At 36.9% G+C, this 21,169-nt stretch overlaps 1 protein-coding gene across 2 annotated transcripts in view; it reads right to left on the bottom strand.

The window, feature by feature from the left end:
* The window catches only part of LOC121092313 (septin-2), a 40,084-nt gene that overhangs the window by 10,351 nt on the left and 8,564 nt on the right, over positions 1-21,169 (bottom strand). For both annotated transcript variants that reach the window (XM_040603117.1, XM_040603107.1), the window contains exons 5-11: positions 20,522-20,645; positions 15,624-15,758; positions 15,036-15,153; positions 8,898-8,999; positions 7,944-8,089; positions 6,648-6,731; positions 5,607-5,664 (exon numbers count right to left, since the gene is read on the bottom strand). In XM_040603117.1, the coding sequence (XP_040459051.1) occupies positions 5,607-5,664; positions 6,648-6,731; positions 7,944-8,089; positions 8,898-8,999; positions 15,036-15,153; positions 15,624-15,758; positions 20,522-20,645 (767 nt within the window). The remainder of the gene's footprint in view (positions 1-5,606; positions 5,665-6,647; positions 6,732-7,943; positions 8,090-8,897; positions 9,000-15,035; positions 15,154-15,623; positions 15,759-20,521; positions 20,646-21,169) is intronic.

A 21,169-nucleotide genomic window follows, 5' to 3' on the forward strand; every position in this document is an offset into this window, starting at 1 on the left:
AATTGCAGATGCCCGTTACCACTTTTTCTTGCCTGGACTCAGATACAGGTTTAGGAAAGAGTAAGAAACTGTAAAATAACTAAAGAGTAAAAAACCTGAGATTGCAGCATAGCCAGCATAACAGCTTGCCTAAAAGTAGCTACCTTCTATACTGGTACTTATCCTCTTGCTGCAGCAGCGCAGCGATCAGTGGGGGCTAGTTCAGGTTCCTGTGACTGTAGCATAGATGCACTCCAACAAAGGGAGATTCACACAGGAACAACATGAGACACAGCTAAGTCTGTAATGATCATTATATACCCATCTACATTCTTCTGCTAAACATTTAAACCAAAAAGCTTCCAATTAAAAAGATGGCGTACAGCTGTAGGAAAAGTCTCAGAAATGAGAGCTGCATCGATTCCATGGTCCAAGAAAAGAGAAAAGTTTCAAAGATCAACTTGTAAAAATGTAAGACATTTGTAAAAATATAAGACCTGGTCTTTTGAACTGCCTCTCTGTAGATTTACCATCAGAACAGAACTAGCTTTTTTGGAAGCTTGCCTACTTGAGCTTTCCCAAGAGCACTCCAAGCTGAGCCATGAAACATTCCCAAAATAGAAACCATTCAGTAATCACAGGGGAAGATACTGCTGCACATGTATTATGGTGATTGCTCAAACACAGATTTCTGCTAATAGCCAACATCATATTTTAAGACTTAAATACAGCACTGAGTATTGCATTTTCTTAACCTTAATTGATAAAAATATGCCCACACCATGAAAGAAATCAGATGCTGCATATGACTCAAATGTAAGGTAGGACAAGAGCACTAGGAAACCTACTCTAACATTAAGGGTATAAGATTTTCCTTTTCAATTTTCACGTGATGTTTTTGAAATCTACTGGTAAAGTGATCCACTAGCTCAATAATGGCAGGTTTCTGAAGCTATTTTACCATAATTTGGTAGAAAACTTTTGGGCACAAAGCCTGTTAAAAAATGACACATTGTTGTCACATATGGCCATTAGTAGGTAAGAAATCACTGGAGTTTCGTTTTCATAAGGGAAGTTGGCAAAAAAGGAAAAAAGGAAAAAAGAAAAAAATGTACTCAAGCACACCTATCTTTTTCACTGCATCCTGGGCTACATCAGCACTTTGGTTTGTTTTTTGTTGAGCACTTGATATGCACACAATCCAGAATGGCTGCTTTCTGCTGTAACACTATGTCTTCTCAAGAGCTCTAATCAAACCCACAACTATCAGCTTTGTAACAGTTTTCTTAGCAGACAACATATGAATAACAACAGACACACTAAAACCTGACAGCATAACTACAGGGCTAAAGCCAGAGGTAATAACTGAATTTTGGGAGAATGCACACAAATACCTTGGAGACGAAACGGTTTGCAGAGTAGCAATCCTGACAGCTCAAGTGTAAAATTAAAAAATAAAATAAAAATCAAGCTGTATTGTACTCAACCTGCTAAACATGTCAGCCTCTTTCACAATTCTTCTTCAAGTAGAGAACAGGACCTAAGAACCATTCCTACACAGTACAATACAAGCTAAAAAACTCATATGTGTTCACCTTACTAGACGTACCACATAGACAGAAACAATCTTTGTTCTTAATAACAACGAATGTAAAAGACCACACAGAAGACTGAAATTGATGTCATATCAATGTCTGTGTTCCCTTCGCTGTTGGGGATTGCAAGAATGAAGGGCACACAATGACTTCGATCTGGCTCGGCAGCAAACCCTCTCACTTGTAAGAGCAGCAATAATATGTTCTACAGGGAGATGGCTAAAGAAAGGATCTACAGCATGACAGCAGAGGGTCAATGCACATGATGAAAAAGAAAATACAAAACAGTGTTTGGAAATCTGTTAAAACAAATAGTTCCTGTTAATTCCCAGGTAACAAAAGCCAAAAGAGTCAACGTAACCTTGGTATAAATTCTACCTAGCTTACTTATGTCAGGACTAAAATGTAGTTCAAACTATCATGTAACTAGTAGGTAGTGACTACACATAACTACCATAGCAACACAGAAAGGAAACAGGTATTTAAGTGAGAATTAAAGTTACAGACTTTAAAGTGAACTATACAGCTTCTTAATAGCTTCCATACCATTAACAGAACCCGCAGATACACAGCTCTGCTTCACCTACAAGATTTAATCTGTAGTATGCTTTGCCAAGAATACCAACAAGTGCTACTCCTGTCTGAACAAGGCGAGTGGCTTCTCAGTGACAACCCCACAGATATCACAGGAAAAGCAATGGTAAAAACATGAAGAATATCTACTGTGCACTGACACACTTCCCCTCCCCACACCAGGTATGATTATTTCTACCCATGCCTTTACGTAAGAAAGTTCAAAAGGGAAAATGCAGCAAGAACAGGGCAAGATGGACATTTTAAATAGCAGAAGTCACTATGGTCACAGCCATCACAAAACATGGGCTGCAAGTAAGTATTGCTCCTTCAAAGAACAACTCAAAAGGGCAAAAGCAGCAATTACTCTTTAAAAAAAAAAAAAAAAAAAAAAAAAAAAAAAAGTGTTCTTCATTCCGGCCCCTAAGGGATTCCCATTGCTAATTGCTTACTAAGGGTCTTCTCAGGATGTTCTCCCAGGACTAAGGCTGTATCACTTTGTGAAGGAAGGTTGAAGCATTCTGCCCCCCTGCACTGGGCAATAACATCCCACAAACAAATTAAACTTTAGGGCTGTTTTTATTTCCCTCAGGTCTGCAGGCCTTCGTCAGCAGTCATGCTGTCTCTCCACTTAAGTTTTCACCTTATCTTTTAAAATACTACTTAGGCAAATACCTGGAATACCAGGCAGTTACCTGCCCATGTTCATCACATCCTCACCTTCCCACAGGTCTGGCAGGCCCCAGCCTGGCAGCCCTGCCACTGCAGGCTGCCCCCCCGCCCAACTCCCATACCAAACCAGGGTTCTGCATCTCTTCTGCGAAAGGGTTAAACACATTCAAAAGCAGAAGGACAGAGAGAAAACGATTTCAACATTGCGCTTATTTCTACTATATTCAGCCTACTGCTGACCAACTCCACTGAAGACAGGAGAGTTAAGGGATGTGCCCGAAGCCTCAGGGTAGTTCACTGGAAAAATCAGAGGAAGTTTGTTCCTTGCTGTCTTCATGTAATCACTGCCCTAATATTTTTCTGCAAGTATTGCCTCTCAAAACTTTGAAAGTTTTTTATTATGAGATACTTTCAGAGTAGGAAGAATATGGCGCAACACTACAACCTAAGTTTGTGCCCATCCACACTACAAAACCAAAATAATTTGAACTGCAGCATATTTACAGTAAAGAACATTGATACCTTTATTCTTATTTTCACTTTTCAGCTCAAAAAACCAGGTCATCACTTGCAAATGATCAAAAATCACTACCAGACTGAGCAATACATCCAAAATGACAGATTAGCAATTCCAAATTGCTGAACTGGGGACCACATCCTTTGGCATAATAAAAGATCATTTAACAAAAGTGATGCCGTGATAAAGATGATCCTGGCACTAGCCCAAACATTCATTCCTTCCAAGGTTATATAAACCTCACAAAACTGTAAATAGAACTTCAAGCACCGTTACTGATGGGAATGCAAAACAGGAGGGGAAATGGGTATTTGTTTTCTCTGCAAAGGCTATGGAATGCAAGCCCATTTCCTCTGTGCCTCTTTCCTCCTCAGATTTTTCCCAGTCTGAACCTTAGGGATGATACAGAGATGAAGGGACTTCATACCAGCTTATCTACAGAAGATTCAGCAAAGCCTCTTGATCTCTTTGGGACAATAGAACGCAGAAGTTAAAAATCTATTTGTTTTTTCAAGTTCTAACCTAATCCTCTGCAACTTCAGCAGCAGTTATCCAGAGATATTAGTCCCAGAGGAAACCCAGAGACTGCCCTCCAAGAAATTAAAGACTTCATCCCTTTAGCCATGTTATATAAAAATTACATACATATGTATTTATAAATACTATATATACATTCACACAGAGTGGTCAGAATAGACCAGTATATAATAATGTCCCTGCCATATCAACAGTTTCCATGGAAAATGGTTATAAGAGATTTTTCTTTCAGACGTAAGCCTTAAGAAATAGTTCTATAAGGATATCCAAGTTTCTACTTAACGATTAGACATATACAGCTTATACAGTACAAATAATGGGAGAAAGAGTTATGACTTCAGTTCTCTAAGATTACTGCCTGAATCTTGGAAGCATTAAAAAAAAAAAAAAAAAAAAAAAAGTAGTAAAAACCCACGAAACTTTTTCAAAAAATGCTCTTGACATTTTCAAAACATCTAGTATTCCTGACTATCAGATGATGGTCTACTATTGTTTTGCACACACATCAGTAAACGGTACAGAACGCTTGTGGAAGTTCTGCTCTCATAAGTGCCTGGCCATCAAGTACACTTACATTGCTGAAATGAAGTTATACAGTGATAAAGATGCAGCTCATTTAATCTTCAGTAATTCACATTATTGACTACCAGTTATGGTGCTAATAGGCTGCTGCTGCATTTCCTTTTAGGAAATTTTTTTGCTATTTATGTCAAAATGCCAGGGTTAGCCAGTAGCTAACCAGGGTTAGCTATTTTTAAGTATAGATGTTATAAAAGTAAAAGGAAATGCACAGACTAAAGTAACTATATTTCAAGAATTACCATGTATGGGAGTTTGAATCTTTCACCTCAGAAACACACAAAACTGCTTGCAGTTTTTTATTTCTTACTCCAAATTATTGCATATATGCATTGATCTTAAATCATGCCTTCCTGCATTTATGGACTTGAATCCAAGCTGAATTGAATTAAAAAAAAAGGATAAACAGAAAAAACACTATCTTCCAATCTGCAGCAAGTCTTAAGTTTTCACAACGTAAGCAGTCATAAGCATTGGCAGTGTACTACTTGAATTCAAATACTAGGCTAAAAATCTCCGGATCTTTAGAACTTTAGTATAAAAAAGTTAAATTGAAAGGTCTAGTAATAGCTTGGAACCAGAGTAAGAAGTCAGGTTGAAAACTCCAAATTCATAAATTTACTGGTATAACAGAAATAAAAATTTTGCTGTACGTCAAGATTAAGATGAAAAAACATACACATTAATTATATCATGGGATTTTTAGAACTCAGCCACCTTTTTCTACGCCATAGACACCAGACATAAGGAGAAATTTACTGGTAACATGTTTGTAGTAAGCCATGCACATCTGAAATGACATCAGACCATCAGTCTACCCCAAGGTACTATGTTTAAAGCAGTGTATGTAGCTGACAAACATAAATCAATTTCAATACTTTAAAAATAGCAACTATCCTTATGGAAAATCAACATACAAACTCGAAGTGATAAATACCCTGCCTACAACCAAGAGTCCACATGCTACCTACAATCCACAGTATGCAAGTGACTATATAAACAAACCACTTCGTATGGGCAACGTGCATGTTTGGATTAGGGCTGTTTTTTACAATTCCAGCCTTACACTGGTAGGCAGTAGTTGATGTAGAATACTGAAATAGGAACATAGCATGTTATATTAAAGAACAACAGTTTTAGAAGCTCCCTCTTACCTCAGCCTCTTTCTGCTGGAGGATTCTATCCTTGTCTACCACTTCTTCTTCAACAGGCCTATTGAACAAAACACATTGATGATATAAGTTACAGAAGTAAAAATCTCCAAGAACATGTTCAAGGCTCATATTTCAGCTAACACAAAACAAAAAAAAGTCTACATGCTTCCACACGGGAAATTAGGACATTCTTAAACCCATGCTTCCCTTTTGTAAAACACCATCTTGACCTCATAGACTGCTGTTATTCACTCCCCATTTCTTAAGATTTGATTTCTTTGCTGCTATGGGGATTTTTTGCCATTTACTCTAACCAAGGTATTTCCTCTACTATCTATCCACAGCACAAAAATCAACCATTAAAAGGCTGCATAGGTTATTTTCTGTCTTCTTTAAGACCAAAATGCTTGGCTGAATACTTAAAGAACAAGTAAAGTTGGTGACGAGGATAAGTTGCTATCAAAAAAAGATGCAGCACAGGTAGACAGATTTTTTGCATTAAGTTGTCAAGGACAGAAACCTTACCAAGGAAAAAAAATCCAACCACCACAGAACATACACATTACTAAAAAAGATTGTTTGCTCTAAACTTCCCTCTCTATCTATCTATGAAGGAGCAAGACAACAGCCACCACAGCAGTCCTGCAAGAACTGGAAAAGCAACACCCTACCTAATCAGATAGGCTGGGTTCTATTTAAATGTGCCCACTACAGTTTATTTTTTCCAAGGAGACATCACAAAATAAAAACCTGTCCTTCTTGCAGCCCACTACTTCTTTATGCACATTCCAATTAAAAGCACAGAGAAGAGGGAAAGGATGCAAAATCAAGAACAGCTGTTTGTAAGCACAGCACTTCACTAGATATTACTGCTCTTCAAGAAGAGCATTTAACACAAATTTCAGTAACTCCATAGACTAAATATCATGAGAAATAATTAGTTACAGGTGGGATTAGTTAGGAGGAGGAGCAAGTCCAATGTCACAGTGGAAAAAGAAGAGACTGACAAGCAGCAGAGCCCAAAGGCGCACATGTACTTACTTGCCAGTTCGTTTTAGCCTCTCTGAACGGAAGTTCTCATAGTGCAAGTCTTGCGTCACCTCCTGCAGGTCCTGCATGTGCGTTCTAGAACATGCAAAGGGCTATTGAAGAACACTTTGCTCTTCTTGTCAAAGGGAAGAAAAACACTCTTATCTTATATTTTTGTTTATATAATGGATGTACTTAATGAAAAAGTAACACTTACAGCCCAAGCCTGCCATAAAGCTAGTCAGAGCTCTGCTTTCATGTTTATTGGTCTTCCCTTAATTCATATTTAAGGGCCCTCCCACAAAGATTCTTCAGAGACCCGAAATATGCTGTCATCCTCTTGTTCACTAATTACTTGGTAGGAGTTGTTTATACCAGTCTTGGCAGCGTTAAGAACCTTGCAAAGACGGTTATTCAGAAAGATACTTTAATTCCTGAAGTATTTTTTCTTTTAAGTGCTATTAAGTATAATTTGTAACTGAGAACTAGGTGGAGCTCCTTGGCTCACGTAACAGCTGACATAATTGCCCAACAATTTCCAACTGTCAAAAAAAAAAAAAAAACAAGGGGGGGGGGGGGTGGGGAGGGCGGACAAAAATGCTTGGCACCAGTGACCAGCAGAGGGCAATCCCTGCCCAGTATAGACTGAAATCAGAAACACACCAACAGCATTCAGTTCCCCAACAATCACACAATGTCATTAGAAAAACCACTTACAGAAGGGCAGGGTCTCATATTTAACATAGGATTTCCTATACTGCCAGAAAATTGAGTTTTGCCTTTAGAATACTACTCAAAGTGATTGATGAAACTGAAAAGTAGTTTGAATACCTCTCTGCCCCACCCACTGCACTATAAGAAAACTTTAATTTATATGTAAAGCCATCAAATTAGTTCACATAAGGCATAAAACTGATCACACATCTGGCAATGTAAAATACAGAAAATATTTTTTTTAATTATTTACTTGCTATGCTTTTAAAAAAAGTGTTTGTCTTTTGTGCCTTTTAAAAAATCTTTGTGCCTGTGTTATTTGGCACTTTGGACATGGAGTCAGGTGCATGTGTGTTAGTCTTCAAAAGGTGCTGTGCAGGAGTACATTGTATTACAAATATTTTATTTGTAATCAAATACAAGTCAGATCAGAGGATTACAGTAGCAAAACAAGCTGCAGGGGGCTAAAAAGACACTCCACACTGCCATCAGAGCTACTTTTGAATTAAGGAGTTCATGTTCTTATAACTCTCTACTTACTGTGAAAGTTACATCATCATTATCAGGAGATGGGATAATTTTACCATTACTCACACCAGCATTGTGCGCAGTTTAAGGAAATCATTGTGCTCTGGATTTTCAACTTCAACAACTCCCCAGGGATACAGACGGCCTCTGATTTTTTTCCCTTTCACCTCAATAAGTTGATTGGATCCAATAACAGCAAAGGGAATGCTAGCCTAGTTGAGACAGAGCAAAACAAGTTACTGTTTTGACTTTTGACTGGGTCCTTTTTTTGTGTTTTGTTATGTTTTTTCCTTTCAAAGAAAGTGCAAAGACTTTTAAGTAACAGACAGGAGAAAGGGGGAAAGAAATGCTGACAAAGCACTACTAAAATCCTTCCACATCAGAAACCCAACAAGTCCCTATTAACACCTGTAGTTTTGTTAGGATCTCTTTCTCCTAACAGAGGCACAAAAGGAAATGATGCTTTGCTTTAGGAACACCTGACTGTTGTTGAAGTACAGTTTGGGCATAATGTGTCATCTGACATAACATCATGCATGGAAAACAGCCAACAGAAGCATGCTTCAGATACAGATTGAAGTAGCTAAAGAGAGCATTTCAGCTCCATTCTCCAAGCACCTTTGCAAGTACCACAGCACAAAGAAGAAATTACTTCAGTAAAACCTTTATTATCTGTTCTAATGAGAGGAAAGTTGTTAATTAGTATAGCAACCATAACACACACACATTCTTTCTCTTTGCTTGCATGTTACATGGTTTGAGTCAGAAAACACACTGCAAATCACAGATCTTGGTGAAGAGCTGCTTACGTTTAACAGAAAAAAGAAAAGAAAGTCACGACACACTACATTTGGAATTCTGATGAAGCAGAGACTGGAATAAAAAGGATTATAATTCAGAGTCAACATCCAAAGAAAATTTGAATTTCCAACACACTAAAATGGAATAAAGTACCTTTAAGCAATACTGTAAGCTTGAAGAGCTACTGAACCAAAATAATGAATTAGGAATTAAACTTGCCTTTAAAACTCTAGTTTGTTCTTTAAACTCCTCATCTTCATCAGAATCTGCATCAGGGAGCTGATAAATCCTAATGCCATGTTCAGAAATCTCATCCAGAACCTGAAATTTACAAAAAAGGGAGAACAACAAATTCTTATTTCATTGAAGAGGTATTAAGTTAAAAATATATACAATGGATTTACTAGTCTGTCACATCTAAAAAAAATCAGAATGTTTTTCTGCTTTCAGCAGTTTGACAATGCTTAGAAAAAAAAATTAGCAGAAATTGCCATGCTTTGAGTTTATGTACTAACAAACTAGTTTATGTCCTGCAAGACAACCTTACATTGCATTAATTTCATCCTACCTATGAAGAAAAAAACCCAGCATTTTTCATTTTTTCTTCATTCAACAGACTTGAACCTCAAGTCCATAAATTTCCTGGAAAGAACAGTACAAGGTATAAAAACACTCGATAAGTGACCTACATGTTTTGAGATCTAAGAAAGGAATACTAAGTGGGAAGTCATTCACACCCTTAAAATGAAGAAAGGAAGCCTACGCTAAACCTGGTTGAATTATATAGATTTTATTTTAGTATTACAAAGAAAACTTATCTTAAAAACATTGCTGAGATTTGCTAACTACAGAGGTTCTCCTTTAAAGAGCTTACTAACAGGCATTTTAAAAAGCCAAAACATTTGCTAAGATTACCTCTGAATTAAACTGTTTGTAATCTATGATACCATCTGCAGAATCAGAAATGGCTAAACACTAACAGCAGCTCACCTGCCTGTTCACCCAAAAAGAAACAGATTTACTGACTAAATGCATTTTGTGACATTCCTAATGTATGTTTCTTTCTGTAAGACCTTAACTAGCATATTTTTGTGCAGTGATACACAAATGAAAGATTTAAAATAAGCATATGAAGACGCAATTAAGGCCTTCAGACAACACTTGGGGAACAAACAACAGTAGAAGAACACTATTTGCTATGAATCTTAGCTGCATAACTAATAAAATATTTGTAATACAATGTACTCCTGCACAGCACCTTTTGAAGACTAACACACATGCACCTGACTCAATGTCCAAAGTGCCAAATAACACAGGCACAAAGATTTTTTAAAAGGCACAAAAGACAAACACATTTTTTAAAAACATAGCAAGTAAATAATTAAAAAAAAAACCAGAAGATTCATATGGAGCATAAAACAGAAGCAGACAAAAGCAAAGTGAAGTTAATGTGAAAAAAGTAAGTAAAAGCAATGAATTTGGCAGCAGGATTCATTAGTTACAGCATCAAAACCATGCAGCCCATATCAAAGTATATTTTTGTGTATTTGATATGTACAAAAATTTTAAAGGCAATGCCTATTGCCTCTTGAATCAAAAAGACAAAAACTTCACTTAAAATGAAGAAAGTTATTCAAAATACACTATGAGAAAAAACCATCCATAAACAGTTTCCTTTACTGTCACTAATGCCTAAGATTAACATTAAAAATACTCTATCTGTATTCCTGTACACATTCTTTTCCTAATGAAATCACTGCAGGGGTAAGCAGCTAGCATAATTCCAGGCCTCTGGCAGTTTCAAAAGGTGGTATAAATCAATCCTTTCTTCAAATCTGAAGAGAATGCTTCTACTGCCATACTATTAAAAATATTTAAGGCAGAAATCCCATCAAATGCACTGACAAGATTTTCTTTCACTAAAGGTAGTGGTATGGAAGCACAAAGAATGCCGAGATTTCACAATAACTCTTTTCAAAGGGGTCTTGGATGTCACAGCAGAAAAAAGGTTAGCTGTGCAAACTTCCTAGATTAGTATTCCCTGACAAGTTGCAACTGTAACCCCACAACCAACACCTGAACCAAGCAGCAGCAGGATGTAATGAACTTTTAATAAGCAAAGTCCGGGCAAAATCAGTGAGGAGGGAAGAAGTTTGAGGTAATTATAAAAACATTCAGAGAAGCCCCTGTAAGGACTTGTGCTGTCATTACTACATATACAACTGGACATATCTTGATAATACAAATACAACTGGACTTCAAATAGACGAGAGGTCTTAATGAGCCTTCTCATAGCATTGTTGGGTTCCTCAATCCTCTGACATGATGGCAATCAATAGCTGTGGTATAAATAAAACTTGTCCAACCAGAGCTTGATTATTAAACAGCTGCTTAAAATAAAACAATCCTTCAGACCGCTAGAAGAAGAATGACCATGTATGAACCACAACTATTCCCAAGAGGATGTTTTCCTGCCAGGTACATAAACATCCCCCGCACTCACACACGCGCGGGCCCACACTGAATAGAATATTATGAGCCCTCACCTACACAAAGAGCAATATTTTTAAAAGAAAAAAGAAATTTGGGAATAAGCGTTGCCAACAAGCAACAGTTATGTTCACACAACTACATTTAAATCAATGCACGTTGTTACCATTTTGCAACATGTAAGACAACTAAATTATCACCAAATGATAACAGAAGATGCACAGCTGGGATAGGTGGGGCAGTTCGATGCCTTTGAGTAGCTGCCTAAAGCAAGAAAGCACATTTAACCTGGCTGAGATCTTCGAAGATAAAATGCAAGTGAAACAATAACGGGAAAGCCAACAACAAGGGGTGCTAGAATAATATATTACAGCTGTTAAACCTAGTGCTTTCCTGAAAGGAAAAAGAATTGCAATAAAAACAAACTGTATTTTATGGACCTAACAATGAAACAGCATTTTGCTGCTTCAAATCTGAATTTTATTGGCCTCGGAGGATTCTGTGTTCTTAAAGATTAGCCTTCCCATGGGAAATTTAAAAAAAATGTCAAAATATTAGTTCCCCTCTCATGAAGTCATTCTTTTGAGCAGGTTTCCTTAGCAGCCTTGCATGGCACAGCTTGTGAAACTGCCCTGCATTTCTTCCCACTCCAGAGTTTTAAAAAATAACTTTGAATTCCAGAAAGACTAAACAGGAATTACTCCAAGCTGGGTTTCCTTTGCAAGCACCACAAACTGATCTTGCTGCTTAGTCCAAAGCAGTGAAACAAAAACATTTTACTTTAGATTGATGGCCAAATGGCAGAAACATCTAAAAAAAAAAAAAAAGACCTCAAGCTGCGTCAGCAAAGCAGGATTTTGATTCTTACTCTTGATTAGAGATTCTGTTAGCCAAGATGCTTTGAGTTAGAACAATATACAGTAGCTAGGACTTTCAAAGCTTTGGAACCACATTATACATTTGACTTAGTATAAACTCAGTTTGTAAAGTGACCTTTGCCAGCAGTACAAAAATAAAGACAACTTGATTACCTGTTTTCTAGCCACTCCCTCAGACTTCAGCATAAATGCCATTCATCTCATATTTAGCCAATGCATAAATGTGGTGTCCATATATCTAAGTCAAAACTGTTTTAGACTAGTTAGTCAAAAGTAACTTTGCTCAAACTAGAAAGAACTAGACATGGATTAGCACTGAATATGGTCAAGAGAGGGTGCCTTTAATCTGTTCAATCACAGGATATGTAAACAGGGATTCATCTCCCTCTTCCACAAGAAATGTACAGCATAAACTCTAGATCTAACATCACTTACAGAATTGTACTGAAAAATAATTCCAAATTCACACTGGGAAACACGTTTGCTTGTGCTACTGCCATGTTTCAGCTAAAATCTGGTGTTAACGACACACAGAAGCAAGTGTCAAATGGCAGGTGCACTATGCTGTGCTTGACCTTAAGAGAAGCCACCAAGCAGAAGATAAAAGGAGCACAGATGAAAGTCCCAAAACAATTACAGCAAGTACTGAAATCTGGTAAGAGTCACATTGCTCTTCATTTCACCCAAGAACTGCTTTTGTGAAAGATGAGTGTAGCTAGAACTTATTTTATATCAGTTTATTTTATGTATTTGAACTGACAAAGCAGAACATTCAGATTCCCAGTGAACTATATAATAATTAACATTCCACTTAAATGCCTGCTTCAAATCTTTCAACACCATTCTGCTACCAAATGCTGAACCAAAAAATAAGCACCTATGAAAACTGAGCCTGAAGTACACTGCTGAAAAATCAATTACAGTTTCTTTATAGAAAGTAGCAGCTCCACAAACAATATTACTACCAGATAAAAATCTTTAACCAATACAATATAGCCATAGAAAGAGAAGTGATAAAACCAGCATAAACAGCCACATCTCTGCTTTGTTACTTCCCTGTCAGCTCTTTTAATTTGCCGACTGAACCTGTCATGTCCTCATAGCATTTGTGGAGGAACAAAATAAAAGCTCAAAGAGGCTGGACAAAATTTCTCCCAGCAAGACCCATAAGTCTTTTTTAACTCAATGAATGACCTTTTTTTTTTAACCCTTCTCCCTTTCACCTAGTTCATCATAAAGCTGGTCACTTGTATAAATACCTCTCCCCTCTTTCTGTGAATTTGTCTACATTGCAGACAAGGTTCATACAGCCACAACTGTCCCCACTTTAAATGTCCTCAGCTACAGAAGATTTATTAAATTTATTGAGCAAGTTTCTTATATCACTGAGCTTTATGCAAACACACTACCAGTGCCAGCAGTACCTCACCTTGCCAAACTGTAGATGCTTACAAGCCTACAAAATCCACAATCACACCTTTGATTGTGGCACTGGTCCACCCAAAAAGACCCCAAACAAATCCTCTGAATTTAGGTGGAGTTCAGCTAATGTGCTGTTTTTAACTTCAAGCATTTTAACTATACTATTTTTCCAAGTTAAATAAAGCTGTACTCCCTCTCCAAAAAACCCAGAAAATACCCTCACACAAAAAAAGATCCAATAACCATTCTAAAGGACTACTGGAAGCCAAAGGAACACAATCAGATCATCTATCAAGCCCTCCATAAAAATCAAAAAGTGGCACTATAAAATTATATTAAGATATAAAATAAGAGATTAAGATATAATCTTACCATGAAAAAAGTTTGCATACTCTGGTGCTAAGTATAGGCTGCATTTTAGAAGTACTAATTAACTCTATACTAAAGGAATAAGTTATTAAACTTTTAAAACTTCACAGGCTTTGTAACGTTCGAATATGTTAGACTTTACAAATGAATATACTGGGTTTGAGTCAATAGAACCTGAAAAAAGCTTGCCATCTCAATAAATTTTACTGAACACCTGTGAGCACAATACAATCTCACTGCCTACCCATTCCTTTCTTTTAACAAGGTGCACAAAGTCATTCTGAATCATAGACAAACTAGGAAAGCTAAAATTTTTACATTCACTCACCAGATTATTCTATGATGAGATTAAATGGAAATTAGATTTAAGGTGAAAGACTCATACAACCACAAATATGTACTTTATTCCAGCAGAACTCACTATAATGTCACATCTGGCAGAGGCTGGCCTGTCTTGGAAAGGTTTGGCCAAAAAAAAAAAAAAAAGTTCAAGACAGCAAGTAAATCTTCCAATACAAAAGCATTTATTTTAGTACCACTGTCTGGAAAGACTTTCTCTAATGCAATCCTGATTATGCCCTGATATTTCACATGAACAGATAACCTAGTAGGAAATACATATACAAGACAGCGTACATTTTTCCATAACAATGGAACTACAAAAAGCATCCTGCTAACATATTAGCCCAACTGTCCTGCCTCTATATTAGTGTTTTAGTTTGTATCATGGGCGCACTTACTAAGCAAGTTTGAGTCACCGTGACTTAACCACGTTTTGCTACAAAACATTCAGCACAGCTGGAGTACACAAACCACGTTTCTTTTGGATGAAACTAAACCTAAAAGATAATGCTCTCAGAACATACCTCACGCACTCACACTAGTGGGCATTCACTCCGCCAGACTAAATGACAGCTAGTCTGAAACATCTACACTACATGCTTTTCAGGATGATTTGAGCCCTCATTACAAACAGTTTTGCTCAAAACCTGCTCTGTTGGGGTGCACTGCTTGCTAAGATAAATGAAGCCAAAAATGCCCAGATTTTCAGCAAGTGTAACTGGTAAAGCACATCAGACTTCCTGAAGATTAGGTCCTTGGCCAGCATCATTCACCCCTCTCCAGTCTGAATTTACTTTGTATTTGGCTTTAATATTGTATGGGTTGCATCGTTCTCATGATCAAGTGTTAGACCTACTCTTCTCTTCAGCCTTTCTCTTTCCTTCAGCGTCAGTGTGTCAGCCTTGGCAATCACAGGAACAATGTTGACTTTTCCATGAAGAGCCTTCATGAATTCTACATCTAATGGTTTCAGCCTGCCAACAAGTAGGGGAAAAAAAAAAAAAAAAGATGTTTTTTTGTTTGTGGTTGTTTGTGTTTTTGTAACAGACCAAATGTATTAAAAAATATTTATTTCAAGTATCTACATAAATAGCATTTCCAGAATAAATTAAGCCAGAGCACTTGCTTATCAGCTTGGTTGTTTAGAGGTCGAATTACCATTAAAATTGGCACTATAAGGTAAATTGGGTATTATAAGCTTTTATGTTTCTGGGTGATAACCAATGTAATGCTGACTGCTTCAAAACAATATTAAATGCCAAAAAAAGGGACAAAGCAGAGGACAGCATTAATCCCCAAAGACAATTTTAATTGCATTGGCTAACTGACAGTGTGGGAAGTAACTCAATTACCATTAAAGTTAAGTTTCCAATTCAAGTAATGAACAGACTTACAAACAAGTTCTAATGCCCTAAAATACAAGAGCTCAAGAGCTTTTTCTTACCCATGCCCAAAGGGAGAGATGAAGTAAAAACAACAATGGACTCTGTTGTCTATGATGTGGCGCCTGTTTAGACCACTCTCATCATGAAGGTATCTTTCAAACTGGTTGTCAATGTACTGGATAATTGTTTTGAAGCTGTGGTATGAGGAGGGGGGAGAAAGGCGTCTTAGATAAGCATAAAAATAATAAAATAAGAAGTATGAAAGATAAGAACACGAGGAGAATCACACTTTCATTAAGAACATTTCTGTTACAAAAATTCAACTTCCTAGCATTGTATCTACTACTGAGAAAAAGTATTCTGATAATGCAAAAAGATATTTTCATAGCAACCAAGTGTCTATTTATACCTAGAGTTACTTTCAAGTGTTACTCTGTCCACGGATAAAAAGTTCAAGTGCAAGCTCGGGGGGGTGGGGTGGGGGGGTGGAGGGGTGGAAAAGCAGCACTCAGTGTTGAGACAACACAGAAGACTGAGGATTTCTCTGCTTTTTTTTTTTTTTCCTGGGGGTAGAGGGTAAGGATTTGTTTTTAGATAGCTGAAAAATGACATATCCCGGATATCCTCTTGATTTACAACCCTGACCCTAGAGCTAAGTTTCTATAGTTACCTATGAAAATTCTGGTATTCTAGTCTGTTTCAATTAAGTACGAATACATTTGCAAGTCATGCACTCAAGCATCACATGATTTATTAAGGTATTTTTGTTACCTTACAGAATTCTTTTTTGCTGGCAAAGAAAAATAATTCCTACTTAGTTCAAGGCAATTTTAAATATGCCCTACAAAGAAGTAAAGGAACACAAAATTTGATCACAAAAATTAATGAAAGCAGTGACTAAGAGAGAAAAGAAAACACAAGGCATTACTAAGAAGATTGTTTTAAGATATTCCAGAGCATGCAGACACCTGCAAACAACATTAATATAAAAGGACACTTTATATTAAGTACTTCAGGGGAAGGGAAATGAACACACTGATGAAGATAAGATTAGGCAGATTGTGTGTCATGAACATATCTTAAACTACTTGTGGAAAAACTGAGCAGAAAGCTTAACTTGAAAAAAACAGTATTTTTGTTGTTGAGAAAGTGCAAATTTGATTATAGGAATTTAAGGAGGAAACAGACAAGAGAACACAAATAAAACAATCAGTAAACTAGAAAATAAACACACAGAATGATGGCAAATACTGTGACAGGCAGCAAAGTTCAACCCTGGGCTGTGTGGCTGTGATGAAGATAATGAAAGAAAGCGACGAGAATGATGGAAGAGATCCTGGAGGGAATTTTCTTTTCCAAAGTTGAGTAAACTTTTGGATCTAGAAGGAACAAATCCATAGTAGAATATATATACACACGTTTATATCTTTGCAAGATTTACACCATTGTAAGTCACACTACAGAAGACAACACAGCAAAGAATCGAATTTATTGGGTTCTGACCTTAGTGCTACTCAAGTCTTTAAGAACTAGCTTCTTAATACCTAAATGTGTTGGAAAAGGGCAACATGGTTTATGTTCCTGTTGATCCTAAACTCTCCTCTTGGCTGGTGAAAGGTAACAAGACTGAAGACATACAAACACTAGGACAGAAACCAAGCACAAACAATGGAAAAGCAACTATCACACACTTCTCTGGCAACATAATTAGTTTACGTGCAGTTTTCTAGCTTTAACAGCTATAATTTTCCCTATAAATACGGCGTTAGTGTCCTGTACCTCCTGACTTCCGGGAAACACCTGGCTTATACCACTGTGTTATCACTACTTAGGAGATAGCACATCCTGTGTTGTAACAGCAAACAACGCAACCTTTGCATTTAAGCCCACCAGGGGAAAATGAAAAATATTACCAAGCTGCCAAAGCCCACAAAATACAGCTTAACGTAAGCCAGTAAAAAAAAAAAAAAAAGCTAGCAGCAGCCAGAAAGTAGCTATCAAAGAACGACCTGCCACACTGCAAACAAGATGTAACGAGGCATGTGATTGGCAGTGTCCAATAAGTTAATCTGTAGACTGGTTTTTTTTAACCATTCTTTTGAGGCTAGATTTGATCCCAAATCAGTGCATGAATCAAATTTTTTTTTCCCCTCTCTCTCTTCTCCTTAGACCCTCTCACTTATGTCTGATGAAAGATGTTACTTTAAGGACATGCTTTTCTCCTGATCCCAAAGTCCTTTTGCATGGAAGACATGTTCTATGCTTCAAACCTCCCACCATAAAGAGTTTTGCTATTCTACAAACACATGTCTAAACTGATGCCAAGAGCACTCCTAGGTGTAGTCTGATTCTAGACTACAGAACTACAGCTAGAACTAAAGCTTCACATAGAATCTAAAAAAATATCACTAAGGTTAGCGGCCACCTTTTCTTACAGGCTGTTTTAAGTACAGTAGCATTTGGAAAACCGAAAGTAATCTACTTTAGAGAATGTGTTGTACTAAATCCATAACTCATTTCCCAATCCAACACTGTTATTCTTGCAATTCAGGAGACTCCTGGACAAACTCCTGAGAATATGCAATCCTTACTAGTACTTCTTCTGTGACGGAAAACACACAAAAATTGACCCCAGCACCCAACCTTGAAGGTCAAGCTCTAAAATTAAGCCTTTTTGTTAATGCAAAGACAGAAACCAAAAGTCATTACAACAGTTTATCAGGAGAAAGATATTTGAAACACTGTCAGCTACTGCTACTTCCTAGGGACATTGTGCCAGTTTGATTTACCCCTGTTCAAAAATAACCTCAGTAAAATTCATCACCCTGAAAAACAGGTAGTGTGCACAAACTGCAGCTTTCCCAAAAAAGTCCTTTATAAAAAATGGATCAAGATCAGCACCATCTACCAGTTAACCATAATTGCAGTAAATGCTCCTGAACACAAACATAAGTTCAAGAACACGAACTTGCTGCTTCCTCTGAACTGAGAAGGAAGGAAGGTGGTTGCACTGGGTCAGTCTTGACTACAGTTTGAAACAAAGAGTCTATCCATCCAAGTCCCTATGACATCCTGTAAAGGCTAACAGACTTCTGTCAAAATGACACTCATCATGGCTCAAAGTCCTTTCATGTGACATGAGAAAATGAGACTAGAGACAATTAAAATAACTGCACCTTTTTATTTTGTAGCATGTAAGTATTGGTTTTTTTCCCCATAATCTATTTTGATGTTTAAGGTTTGTCACAGAAAACCAAGTAGAAACCAGTAAATTGTTCTACTGGATCTGAATCATCATAGAATGACTCTCTTTTCGAAGGCTTGCTAAGTAAAGGGGAAAAACCTGAACACGTAGGTCTCTAAGAAACATCTTAACAGAATAAACAAAGGCCATTAAAACACAATCAACAGGAAGGGCTCTATGTAACACAATACACAGGCTGCAGAGTTCTGAGCTCCAGCGGAAGGAAGCTCTAGTCAACAGTGCACAAAAGAAGCAAGACCATGCTGCAGTCCAGAAAGATGCCTTTGTGTTATTCTGAAAGTTCAATTTTTTTTCAACTTAATAAAGTAGGAAAAGTGGGAGGAAAATAAAAATCCCACTACAGCTTCACTTTCAAACTTTCATTATGTAACTTCACTGCCTTCACTTTTGCTGTAAGAAAAAGAAAAAACATGTGACAAAAATTTTCTCCAGAATGCTCCAAATAACACAGCATTCTGTCAATAAAAGATTACAAAGCAGTCAATTAGCATTGCCTCCTTCCTGATCTTTAACTTACACTGAAGAACTCAAATCAACTTGTTTTGGCTTTATGCACCTTTTCTCTGTACAGTGACACTTTGATTGCCTTAGGATTACCACCAGCACAACAAAAAAGTGTCAACAAAAATTAATGGCCAAGCAAAATAAATATTATTAGCACTTTTTAAAAGACAACCACATGGAAATTCAAAGTTTAGCTTCTAGTTGCACTGGAACAATTCAGGCATCCCAGTAAGCACATTAATATATCTCATCTTTACTTGAAAGAAGTTATCACAAGATGTGTAGTTATCCACAGTTAAAGTGCATTACTATGATGCTTCGGAAATTACATTTATGAACAAACTTATTAATTCTAATTTTGTTACTAACTCCCCAGTTCCTTCATAGATATTTTACCATCTTCTTTCTTCACAATCCTTATGCTAAAGCAACTATATATGTTGTCCAACATATCTCAGACAATTACCTCAGCCACTAAAGATTATCAGCAATATTTAGGCTGGAGAGAGCTAAGTAGTAACTCCATCATTAAAATAATGCAGTTCTATCCCAATTGCTAGTAGTACAGATAAAGGACAGGGAACGAAAAGTAGTGTCTAAAAAACATGGAAACTGGATGGGCTAGAGACACAGAAAAATTTCCCTTAACCAGAATTCCGCCCTATCAGAGCAGCTATGGAGACAAGAAGTTGACTTCAGTTGTCACAGAAAACCTTACTTGGAAAAAAAGGCAACTAATTTTGAGAGAGAAACAGACAGCTTAGAGAAACTAACCAAACCTTTCAAAAAAATAAAAGAAGTGTTAGAAAACTGAAACAGAAGTTGCATAAGTAATAGTTTTACTAGAGATGTGTACTTTAGGCAACAAAAAAATATAAAGAGAAACTTTATTGGAAAGCTCACACAAACTAAATGATCATGTCCCTGATGATACGAAGACAAGCACCCAGAATGCAGAAGTGCTTGGAAAATTGCGCTTAACTGCAAGGACTCAGAAAACACCCTCTACCATGAATTCAAGATAACACTCCATTAATGTTAAGCATGATGTAAAAGGAAGCAACAGGTTCATTAAAGGTATCCAAAGACCACCAGCTGAATCACTTAAGTTCAGAGACACAGACACACTGGAGTACTATTTGTGTAAGATACAAAGTCTATCAAGCACAGCAGTATTTACACACGTACCAGTCCTGGCTGTTAATGGCATCTCCATATCCTGGTGTGTCAACTACTGTTAAACGCAGTTTCACACCTCGCTCCTCTATTTCTACCGTAGAAGCTTCAATTTGAACTGTTCTCTCTATTTTCTCTAAAATAAAAGGAACATTATTTATTGTTATTATGCCTATCAGTTGCTGCAGAAACCCCTGCAGGAGAGAGCAATAGAGAATGAAATGCAATCTGAACTGTATTGTAATCTACATGACAAAGTATTTTACAGGAAAAAAAACCCACAAGCTAGCTAGTCAAAATTTAACAATACATTTTTGTAAATAAACAAGAACCAATGAACTAAAAAGGGGGGATTTACTCATGACAATATGCAGAAGTAAAATTATACTACTCAGAAGCATGCTAGATTCTTTGTCAGAATGAATTTACACCTCTAACCAGGATTTAAGGCACTACAGGCAAAAAGTATTAGAGGAAATAGGGATTAGAGCAAAATCACATTTAGGTATATTGACACCTAAAAGGTTGCGGGGGGGTGGGCTTTTTAACAATTACTGAAGAAATAAAAAAAGCTGAGTCTTTGAAAGGAAATATAAATGAGAAAATGACAGCACAAAAAATAATTTGGAAGATTAAAATACATCTAGATAACATGAAGAA

Source organism: Falco naumanni, chromosome 1 (genome assembly GCF_017639655.2).
Source record: "Falco naumanni isolate bFalNau1 chromosome 1, bFalNau1.pat, whole genome shotgun sequence".
Classification (NCBI taxonomy): Eukaryota; Metazoa; Chordata; class Aves; order Falconiformes; family Falconidae; genus Falco; species Falco naumanni.